Source organism: Gymnoscopelus braueri (assembly GCF_963280865.1).
Source record: "Gymnoscopelus braueri genome assembly, chromosome: 7".
NCBI classification, from domain to species: Eukaryota; Metazoa; Chordata; class Actinopteri; order Myctophiformes; family Myctophidae; genus Gymnoscopelus; species Gymnoscopelus braueri.
The window spans coordinates 6497156-6509279 of NC_137608.1; the positions used below are offsets into that span (position 1 = coordinate 6497156).

At 41.6% G+C, this 12124-nt stretch overlaps 1 protein-coding gene across 1 annotated transcript in view; it reads left to right on the plus strand.

Annotated features, from left to right (window-relative positions):
• Window positions 1-1393: 1393 nt before the first annotated feature.
• The window catches only part of LOC308088297 (protein O-mannose kinase-like), a gene marked incomplete at both ends in the record, with an annotated part of 33332 nt that continues 22601 nt past the window's right edge, over window positions 1394-12124 (plus strand). Inside the window, 2 exons of the mRNA XM_080432697.1 lie at window positions 1394-1521; window positions 2469-2476. Coding sequence (XP_080288823.1) covers window positions 1394-1521; window positions 2469-2476 — 136 coding nt within the window. The remainder of the gene's footprint in view (window positions 1522-2468; window positions 2477-12124) is intronic.

The following is a 12124-nucleotide window of genomic DNA, read 5'->3' on the forward strand; positions in this document are numbered from 1 at the left end:
GAGAGAACCGTGACAACACCCATTGGTTTCTACAAACCCTGTTTTGAAAGGTAAGGGCCCATTTGCACCAGTGGTGTAAAGTAACTAAGTACATTTACTCAAGTACTGTTCTTAAGTATACTTTTGAGGTACTTTTACTTTACTGGAGTATTTCCAATTTTCTATACTTTCACTTTTACTCCATTACATCTCTGAGGAAAATATTGTACTTTTACCTCGACTGCAATTATTTAAAGACTTTAGTTACCAGTTACTTTGCAGATATACATTATTATATTATAAAACATACATTAACCACTTCAGCCCTATTTTAGGCTATTTGAAAATAGACGATTGAAAATAGATCTGTCATTTTCAAACATTTTAGTACTTTTACTTTTGGTACTTTAAGTATATTTTAATGCCAATACGTTTGTACTTTTACTGAAGTAACATTTTGAACACATGCCTTTTACTTGTAACTGAGTATTTCTACATTGCAGTATGATACCCCAGAGTTATGGGGGTCCTTGAAATTAAAGGGTTTGAGAACCACTGTGCTACACTAAATGGAACAGAGCCCCATTGTTAAGACCTGTGAAGGAAGTAAGGAAGAGGCCCAATTTCTTTCCAATATGGCTGCACCCTACTCAGGAAGTGGTACCCTGATTCCAGGGAAGAACCCACATTTTCCCCGGAGATCTTCCAGGTCTGAAAAAGAATCAATGATAGTGAAAATCTACAAACTCACAACATGTCACATTGCAACACATAGTGATCTTGTAGATCTGCTATTTTCTCTATACCAGAGAAATGTCTTCCATAAACGAGAATCTTCGTTTAAAAAAAAAAAATCCACAAGGGGAGCTCTAACGCAACTTAGGAATGATCCTATAGGACCCTTTAAAATTGAATGGACGGATGTGACGTCAGGCCAAATAACGTCACTTCCGTCCGCTCCAATGATAGGATCTTGAGAAAAAGGTTCATAACTATTATCTACTTTTTTACAGTGGTCAAAACAAGCCACTTTCGACGGCCGATCACGCTGATCACCCGCCATGGATGGCGGATCGTGGTAGAACTATTATTGTTCCAGTCGTTAGACGGGACCCCTCGGCCATCGCCCAGACACCCTTTGTGTACATCCGGGTCCTCGTGGAGGCTTCTACAGCTCTAAAACGATCGGCGTAAACGGTAAGAAACGCTGGCACTGGATGTACCCTGTTTTAAAAAACCTCTGGCACTCCATGTGTTAATACACGTTTGAAGGACCACGATGAAGACTTTTAATGTTTTGTCAATCTGAATGTCATGAAACCTTTACATATGGAGATAAGAGGTTTCTCGACCCGACAGCAAGCGATGTATAACAACACTAGCACATAAAGAATGCCCACAACATAATCCCGTAATGAGCTCAGGAGCCGTGGCCCTTCAGTGCTGGCACAGCGTGGGAGCTAACCGGGCCTGTGTTCAGCCTGGGGGCGCCGTGCAGCCGCTGCCCCCGTCAACACCAGCAGTCAAGCCCGCCTCCCACAAGTGCCATGCCGGCGCTATACCATAGTAATGATACATAGTGAGGATAACATTAGTGTGCTTCACCTTATAGCAGTGGTGTAAAGTAACTAAGTACATTTACTCAAGTACTGTACTTAAGTACACTTTTGAGGAATTTTTACTTTACTGGAGTATTTCCCATTTTCTGTACTTTTACTTCTACTCCACTACATCTCAGAGGCAAATCACTTTTACTCCACCGCAATTATTTGAAAACTTTAGTTACTAGTTACTTTGCAGATATGCATATATTACATTATAAAACATACATTAACCACTTAAGCCCTATTTTATACCTAGGCTATTTGAAAATAGACGATCTACAAGCTACGCACTCTGTCCCGCGCTATGAGCTTGTATTATGAGCTATGAGCTTGTATTATGAGCTATGAGCTTGCAATTTTTAATAGCCAAAGTATACAATAATGGTTATGGGTCAAATCTAAAATGACACAGATTTGTTCCTGGATTGAATGGGTTAAGCTGATGTGCAGAAGGCTACTTTTTAATCATGTCTTAGTTTTTCTTATTATTATTGTCATTGTTGTTAGGACAGTAGTTTGGGGACCTTGCGAAATTGCATTTCACCTCTTCTTACCTGTAGGATTAGTGACAAATAAACCCTTCTTGATTATTGGACCCCAAAAAAAACCTGGTCCCGACGCACTGTTTTGGGAAACAGTGGTTTAAATACACCCCACATTATGTAAATAATTCCACACAGCAGAGAGGATTGTGCTGGCAGTGGAAGAGCCTGTTAGGCACCCAGAGACACTGGGAGCCGCGGGCGAAGGGGGATTTACAATTTACCTCCCCTCCCCCCTTCCCTCCCCTCCCCTCCCCTCTCCTCTCCTCTCCTCTCCTCTCCTCTCCTCTCCTCTCCTCTCCTCTCCTCTCCTCTCCTCTCCTCTCCTCTCCCCTCACCACAGAGCCGTCAGTACACTTGAAATTTTTTCCCATTTCCAATTCAAAGGGACATCTTTGTGGTTTTAATTCTCCGGCAGTCGCACGCCGGAAAATCGCAGATGTACAAGCTCGCGAGACTTGCAGACGCGACGCTTTGCGAGCTTGTAGATCGGACGTTTTCGGCGCGCGATGCCGCCACGCGACGAAGTATAAATCGGGCATAAGCCTTCCAAAATCTGTTTTCTTTCCTCCTCCCCCTCCCTCCTCACAGATTTGGAAAACAGCGGTGAAAACAGCGCAGGCTGCAGGGTAATTAGTGCGTGGCTCGTTGGAACTGAAGACAGAGCCACCATAAATCCACTTTTTTTTCTCTCTCTCCTCGCATCGATAAGAAGATTTGAGCGTCTACTGAAAGCTTCAGAAAAATGCCAAGCCTCACAATACTAGTACTTATTATTTCTAATGCAGTTTGGAAGCAGTTCAGTTGGGAGTCAGCCCAGCTCTGGCGCTACAGCGGAGAAATTGGAGGGATAAATAATCATAATATTGAATTATCTGCATATTTACTGCCAAACCTTTCTGGTATTTACAAAGCCCAGGAGAAAAAAAAAAATATATATATATTTTTTCTTTCTGTCACGATGATGAAATCCGTTGAATATCAAACATACTGTAAAACTAATATTTTCAACCTGTGGGCTGGGGTCCGTTTGGCGGGCCCCCAAAATAATTGGCAAACACTACGATTTTAATGATAGTATACGAATAGCATAATTAATATAAAAAAATATAATAATAATGTAATGACATGCAGTTTTAGAGTTTTCTTTTTAAAACCTTCTTCATTGTGATACAGATACAAACTAGAAAAACTGCTCCTCGGAGCACAGGTCTCCCCCAGGTCAATTCGCCAATCAGGCTGGAATGTGAAAAATCGGACGGATCCGTCTTGATCACTTGACTAACGAGATAATATGTGCTGATAGGGCAATGTTGAAAGGGTGGCATTTGTTCCTCAACGTGGTAAGAATGTGCGTGCAAAATGTCACCGCAATCGGACGCTGCGTTCATGATTTGAGGCATTTTGTTCGAAACGGGCCACTCCTGCAAACTTTAGATGTCAATCTTAGCCAATCAGGATGGAATATGAAAAATCAAACAGATTCGTCTTGATCACATGACTAGAGATCATGTGTACTGATTTGCGTGAAATTTTGATAAAATCTGAAGGAGTTATTCAAAAATATGTTTTACATAAGTCAGCCTCCTGGTGGCGCTATAGAAGGCAGATGTGAAAAATGCAGGGCAGAGGTTTTTCCTTGACCTCTAAGGAGTGCACATACAAAGTTTTACACAGATCGGTGCAGTTATATGTAAAAACACGAATTGGCCTGTTATAGCGCCACCATGATTTGAGGCATTTTGTTCAAAACCGAGCACTCCTTCAAACTTTGGAAGCCATTCTTAGCCAATCAGGATGAAATCTGAAAAATCAAACCCGTTTGGTTTAATGACTATAGAGATACTGTGTACCGATTTGCGTGATGTTTGGATAAAATCTGTAGGAGTACTGTCAAAAAAATAGTTTTACAAAAAGCGGCCTCCTGGTGGCGCTATAACAGTCTCATATGAAAAATTTGGAGCAGAGGTTCTGAATTGGCATCCAGGGAGTGTGTGCACACAGTTTCGCTGCCATCAAGCCAACAGTGCTGGAGATTAGCTGATCACAGACAGATGGGGCGACACACACACACACACACACACACACACACACACACACACACATTTGAATACTTTTATTTGGATCTACATAGATACAGTAGCATACAAGATCCAAACATTTTTTGAAGAGGGTTTCAAACGAAGGCATGGCCAGACACTGTATGCAATATATTTAAAACACAGTGGGATAATATGCATGCAGAGCAGTGATTATAATTTAACACCAGGCAACAATATATATCAAAAAATGTTAGTCCACTCAAGGATAGACAAAGCACCGCCTCTTCCAGATAGAGAGGCTGCCGATCACTGCAGAGACTGAGCAGTACTTGGCCAGTCTTTTTGCAGCGACCTTCTGCAGTCCTCCAAGTTGCAGTCCACGTAGCACGAGTCTGTGGACATGCCCCAGACTTCCGAACACAAGCACAATGAACTGGCAGTTATATCCAAGTGACTTGATGCACTCTACTAAAGGCTGATATTTCATGAGTTTGGATGTGAAGCAAATGTCCATATACAGATCAAAAGAACAGCCTATTTCAAAGATGACAACTGATTTACTTGTTTCATTAATGACACACACACACACACACACACACACACACACACACACAGACACGGTGCAAAACATAGTCTCGACGGGACTGTACCTATGTTCCCCGGGTCCTATGTTCCCCGCTTTCCTAGGGAGAGCGGGGAATATAGGACCTAACCTAACCCTAACCTTAGTGGGGAACATAGAACCCGGGGAACGGATGACCCTGTCTCGACCATGTCTTGGCGGAGACAATATCTTCATTATACTACTGTATGTGGGTTCAATCGTTCGATCCAAGCCGGAACACAATCGAATGGTTGATTATTGAAATAAAGAGGCTCTGAAAATGCATGCTGAGAACCATTGCTGTACAATCCTGTTTTTATATATTTATGCTCTATGATAATATGTAATGCTCTGTTGATGAATTGAACACATAGGGTCACAATGGAAACACGTCCCCAGGACTTTTCTTTTATGTTATCATTTTAGTTCCTTTTTAGTGTGCTATGTACTTCCATGCTGTTCACATTTTTGCATTTAGCTGGTGACGGCAGCACTTTAAACTGCAAAAATAATGGATGAGAACCACCCACAAGAGTAGACTATTCTCCGTTAAAACAGGTTCAAGTTCAAGAGCTCTTTAGTAGTCGGAGTGTGAAAGAGAGAGGAAGAGAAGAGAGTGAAGGATAAGGGTATAAATAAACATCCGTGTGTGTGTGTGTGTGTGTGTGTGTGTGTGTGTGTGTGTGTGTGTGTGTGTGTGTGTGTGTGTGTGTGTGTGTGTGTGTTGGTAAGTCCCTCGCTTCATTCGGGTTGGTGCGATGCCGTTCAAATTATTAATATGTGCGGTGCAGTGGAATATTAAACCATTAATACCGGGAACGTATCTGGGTGTCATTTTTAGATTTCTTTGGCTATTCAAAAATAGCAGATCTACAAGCTCATAGCACGGCACCGAGTGCCGCGCTATAAGCTTGTAGATCTGCTATTTTAGATAAATCGTGACAATTCGTGCAAATCTTTGAATATACATATATATTTTTAACTCAAATCTTTGCTTCTGGGGGGTCCCTAGAACAACATATTTTGAGTTGGGGGTCCACGGCCAAATACATATAATTTTGGGGGTCCTTGACATGAAAAAAGTTTGAGAACCACTGATTATAGCAACATGTTTCAAAAAACTATTTAGAAGAGATTTGTAGAATCCCCCAGAAGCAAAGATTTGAGTTACAAATGTCCGCTTTAAAACCTATCCATTTTCAAAGATTTGTAACATTATGAATGATTTTTGTAAAATAGCAGATCTGCAAGATCTTTTTTGTAGATCTAGCCAAAGAAATCGAAAAATTACACACATACTCTTTCCCGGTCGTAATGGGTTAAGAGATGTGTTGATGCTTCCAATGTGAACTAGTTGCCTAACACAATTCTCAAACATTTTCGGACACTTTTCTTTGCTACCTTTTTGTCCAAACCTCATGCAAATCAGTGCACATCATCTTTGTATGTGTGATACATTCCGATTGGCTATGATGGGCTTCCAAAGTTTGCAGCGTGCGGTTGCCGTGAAACTTTGCACACACGTTCCCACTATAGGCCACCCTAAAGTGTTCAAGTTGGCCACATGATGGCGCTATAAGGGGTCGTAAGACAGCCCTGGGTAGGCAAACCCGGCCTGGTGCTCGGGATCTGCGCTCAGAAGAGCACACTTTTCTAGTTAATACCGTTTCTGACGACGTGTTGTTGCTTTCCAAAACATCCTCGAGTGTTATAGGACCCAGCAGTATTCCTTTTTTCAGCATTCCTACCATTTAGACAACCACTGTACTGACAACAGAGCTACAAGGGGTGTCGCCAGTGGTGTGTTCAACCGTGTTACACTATATACGTTGTATAACGTGCAGAATTATTTGGAGAAAAAAAGCATAGCCCTCTACCAACCATTTCATCCATTGACCACGCGCAGGGAGCGATTATCGTATGCCCTCCGAAAAAAACTAGAGCACACCACTGGGTGTCGCTAAAACAAGCTACGAAAATGAATGTCACATGGTTGTTGAGAAATGGTTAAAAGCTTGTACAATAGACCCCTTAACAGACGACGTCACACTGATAAGAACCAGTATGCGCGCGCAGGCCGGCACCAAATGAAACCCATTCTGTCATGTCTCGCTAGGACGCTCCTCACTAGCCAACACACAAGAGGAGGTTGAATGAACTGAAACCAGCGCACCCCAAAATAATATGTTGGGAATTGAATGCATGAAACAATCACCTGTGCGTCCGTCTCAATGTTGGTAAACAAATAATTGGTCTATTGCAGGAAGGATCGATTGCTTTAAGCAGGAAATGCGTGTTAAAGGAGAACCGTGGGAGCTGCCATGTTCCTGCTTATATGCAATCCTTATTCTTTTGCAGTCACATTACAATTATTTTTGCAGTCATATTGGCATTTTTACAAATGTAAGTATCACTTTCCTCCGGCGGTGAACATAACTCAATGTGTTTCCACTGATTTGCGTAGCAGAAGCCAGAGCTTTGCCTCTCCATAGCTCTGCCATGCATTTTGTATTTTATGTCCAAAACTGTACATTTTCAGGAATTGGTAAAACATTATTATGTTTTCACCTGTATTCCAATGGTTCCAGTGTGGTTGTTAGTGACAAGCTCTTCTTAATACTTTCCATTGGTTAAACATTCATAAAACCCACAGACACGCTTATGCACTGTCACTTTCAATTAAAACATTTTAAAAAATAGCAGATCTAAAAGCTCAAAACGGGTGCTTCGCACCGCGTTTCAAGCTTGTAGATCTGCTATTCTTGATACTTTTGTGTGACGCTGTAGTACGATCAAGCAGGACAGACATTTACGAAAAAACAAGAAAAAGTTGAAACATGGAGATACAAGGTTTCTGCCCAACAGCGGCGGTATTTTTAAGGTCACTCAGACAGTGAATATTGTAAACTAAAAGGCTTCCCTTCAGGAAACAGACAACCTGAGCAGGTGAGACACATCCTCCCCCCCAGTCCCCCACCCCGCCGTTGCCACCCACACTGGTAACTATGGCAACCATGGGATCTCTGGGGGCGTATCCAAGGTCTACTGTAAGCACACAAACAAATGCAGATGAATAGTTTGGTTCTGCATCTTTACTGCAATTAATTAAAAACTTGGCACACACACACACACACACACACACTTGTCACGGCTAGATACATGTCCATATGGTGAAGCGTTTCTGCATCGCTGCAGGCGCATGTACACATACCGTTTGCACGTGCACATGTATACAGTATGTGTGTGTGCCGATCTACAAGCTCACAACGCGTCGCGTTGCGACGCGTTGTGAGCTTGTAGATCGTCTATTTTCAAATAGCCTAGGTTTAAATTTGGGTTAAAGCGGTATGTTTTATAATGTAATATGTTATATCTACAAAGTAACTAGTAACTAAAGTCTTCAAATAATTGTAGTGGAGTAAAAGTACAACATTTGCCTCTGAGATGTAGTGGAGTAGAAGTAAAAGTAGGCTATAGACAATTGATAATACTCCAGTAAAGTAAAAGTACCTCAAAATTGTACTGAAGTACAGTACTTGAGTAAATGTACTTAGTGACTTCACACCACTGCACAAAATTGTACTTAGGTACAGTACATTTACTTATTAATACTTTCCACCACTGGCGAGAAGTGAGTAATGGGGTTATGGAGCCAGAGATACAGTGCAAAACAACACAAGTTTGCATGCAGCAGAACGCGCCACATTATATTTGGAGATGTTCCGCTCTTTGTGAGAAACTTCTGGCATTGCCTATGAGCAGCAGGGAGCTGGGGAGTTCACTGCTCCCAAAAGGTCTGCGTGTTTACACTGCATCTGTACCTGAGATACAGCTGTTGTCTCTCTACCTGAGGATACACACGCTGTTTCCAATTCAACAGGCGGTGCGTTCACTTCTGGGAAAGTCATGTTTTGGTGTTTGTCTGTGTTTGTGTGTCTGTTTGTGTGTGTGTGTGTGTGTGTGTGTGTGTGCGTGTGCGTGTGCGTGTGCGTGTGCGTGTGCGTGTGCGTGTGCGTGCGTGCGTGCGTGCGTGCGTGCGTGCGTGCGTGCGTGCCTGCGTGCCTGCGTGCATGAGCGTGTGTGTGTGGGCGTGCACATGAGTGTGTGTGTGTGTGACACACAGTTGTATTGCTATACTTTTGAGGGCCAAAATGTACCCATAATTGTAGTAGAAATTGAGAAGTAGTCGTCTTGAAGACCATTTTCCTCGTCCTCACAAACATATGTGACACCTCACAGTTGTTTTATGGTTTAAAAAATAAGTTAAGACTTAATTAGAAAACGACACAGGTTGGGGTTAGGATTAGCATTAGACATTAATTGGTCAGATTTAGGGTCATTATTTAACTAAGCATAATTCAGATTTATGGTATTTATTAAATTGCCACCCTAAGATTTTAATGTCCTCCAATGTGGTAATACAAACATGCACATTGTGTGTGTGTGTGTGTGTGTGTGTGTGTGTGTGTGTGTGTGTGTGTGTGTGTGTGTGTGTGTGTGTGTGTGTGTGTGTGTGTGTGTGTGTGTGTGTGTGTGTGTGTGTGTGTGTGTGTGTGCGTGCGTACGTCATGCGTGCGTGCGTATGTGCGTGATGGAGGTGTATATTTGGATGTGTTTCAGTGTGGTCTGCAGGTGCTGACACACGCACATGAACTCAGGAAGCATTTCGGCGGCTTTTTCCCCGATAAATAACTCCAACCGCTCTGCTGTGTAAGCTTTATCTGGAGCAGATAAATGGAGAGAGAGAGAGAGAGAAAAAGGAGTAAAATAAGTTGAACTGCCTAAATGGGTGTTTGGGTTCGTATAGGCAGTTTTCGATTGTTGTCAGATGAAAACCTGGTATGTCCAAGACCGTTCCTTTTTGATAGTTATTTGAAAAAAATATATATATATTATAGTGAAAATAGCCGATCTACAAGCTGATCTACAAGCTTGTAGATCGGCTATTTTCAATACTTTTGTGCGACACTCTTGTATGTATGATTGATTGATTGACTGAATACTTCATTAGTCAGAAATGTTAATAGCACATGGTACAGTAAGACATTAAGGCTAAAAGGATTACCCAACAATGTCCTGGGTCCTTGTTTCCATTGTGGTCCTATGTATTCAATTAATCAACCTACACACATTTAACACAATAACACATGTCATCAACAAATACCACATTGCCATCATTCCACATTTTGACTTTTTGATTGATTGAATATTTTATTAGGCAAAAAATGTAAAACAGCACAGTTACATTTAAAATACTTTGTCTAACAGGTCCGTTCATGAAAGTCCTTGCGGACTTGTTTCCAATGAGGGCCTTGGTATTCAATTCATATACAAACGGCAGAGCAGTAGAATGAGAACTTTCCCATGTTTGTTCTAAATGTGCGGGGGGTACCAAATGATGAAGCAGGGTGTCCATTTTACACAAAAACATAAAAGGTTGAACTATGGTGATATGAGGTGTCTGCCCTGACGGCATCGTTTTACAACACAGCACTGAGAGAGGACAACAGCAGAGAGGGTCAAAATTGCACCAGTTCAGCAGAATGCTACAAAATCCCCTCCAAAAAGGTTTTGAAACCAATAATGTATAATAATGTATGCCTTTTAAATGCAAAACAGTGAACATGAAACAAACAATGAAGGCCTTTCACAGCTCTCTCCATTGCATTGTTGCTGTCAGCGTGTAAACCATATACATGTACGTCCAAAACGGTTACTTTTCAGGAAATGGAAAAAAATAACCTGTGTTGGATCCAACGCCGTTATAGCTCACAACGGGTCGCTCGTGCGACCCATTGTGAGCTTGTAGATTTCTTGCTACTTTTGTGTGAAACTGTAGTATGATGGAGTATAGGACACTAACTCATGAAGAAAGAAAAATAACATAACAAGTTGAAATATGGAGTTACAAGGTTTATGCCCGACAGCAACGATTACATGCTGAATTCTGCCACTAAAATGATACTTTTTTTTACAAGACCAGCCAACGATTATGTTATTTAAATTAAACATTATTTTACTGTATAATCCCCCATGGGCTCTATACTAGGCCCCCCTCCTGTTTTCACCCGACACTATACATATCAAGCATCCAGCAGACTGCATGACAGATGCACCCCCCCCCCCTAGCTGCTTAGCCCATTAAGAACGGGAACGCATCTGAGTCATTTTAATATTACTTTGGGCTAATCTAAAATATCAGATCTACAAGCTCATAGCGCGGCACCGCGCTATGAGCTTGTATATCTGCTATTTTTTTTAAATCGTGAACATTTGTGCAAATCTTTGAATATGTTTTTTTTTAAAAACTTTTTTAACTCTGTTACAACTTCTGGAGGTCCCTGGAACAAAATATTTTGAGATGGGGGTCCGCGGCCAAATACATATCATTTTTGGGAACCACTAATTATAGCAACATACATTTAAAAAAAAATAAACTGTTAGAGATTTAGAAAACATTGTAGAATCCCCCAGAAGCAAAGATTTTAGTTACAAATGTATATATATATAATATATTCAAAGATTTGCAAGATTTTTCAAAAATAGCAGATCTACAAGCTCATAGTGCGGCACTCGGTGCCACACTATGAGCTTGTGTATCTACAATTGTTTTAATAGCCAAAGAAATAAAAAAATGGCACAGATGCATTCCCGGTCTTAATGGGTTAGAGTGAAAGATGAAGTTACAGGGAGGCAAAGAGGACCAGCTGCCTCTCACAAGACGCGTCTGTATTTCACTCTCCATTTGATTCACTTCTCCACTCACTCACTCCGCCACGGAGGAACGAAGGAGTAAAAAGATGAATGGAAATCGTGTTTCACCCAGCAATTCAAGCAATTCCCCAAACCCGGAGTTCCATGCAAACTAGTGCGTGTTGAATTTAGTGGTACAACCAAAGGCTGTCACAGCGTTGCTTGAAGAGATTATTACTGCCGGAGCGATGTAAAAAGCAATGAGCTAAATCTGATGGCGTATCCTGTAGTTGCGTTGTGCCCTGTGTGTTTTCGGAGAGGTCTGTCGACTTTGTTTTACACAAATACCGGCTTCATTTTCTCAGCCTGCCAGGGCACTAACTGCGTGATCATTATTCACAAAGGGTGCAGGAATCACAGCACATAAAACGCCTTGATCAGACTTTAAATGTTGCTGTAGGCTGGTGCCCTTTGCGAACGATGCCCATTGGGAACGCACGCCCCTCCAGTCATGCAAACCCGTTGTACCCTTTGCCAGTGGTGTAAAGTAACTAAGTACATTTACTCAAGTGCTGTACTTGCTGTAAGTGCAATTTTGAGGTATTTTTTACTTTACTGGAGTATTTCAAATGTTCAGTACTTTTACTTCCACTCCACTAC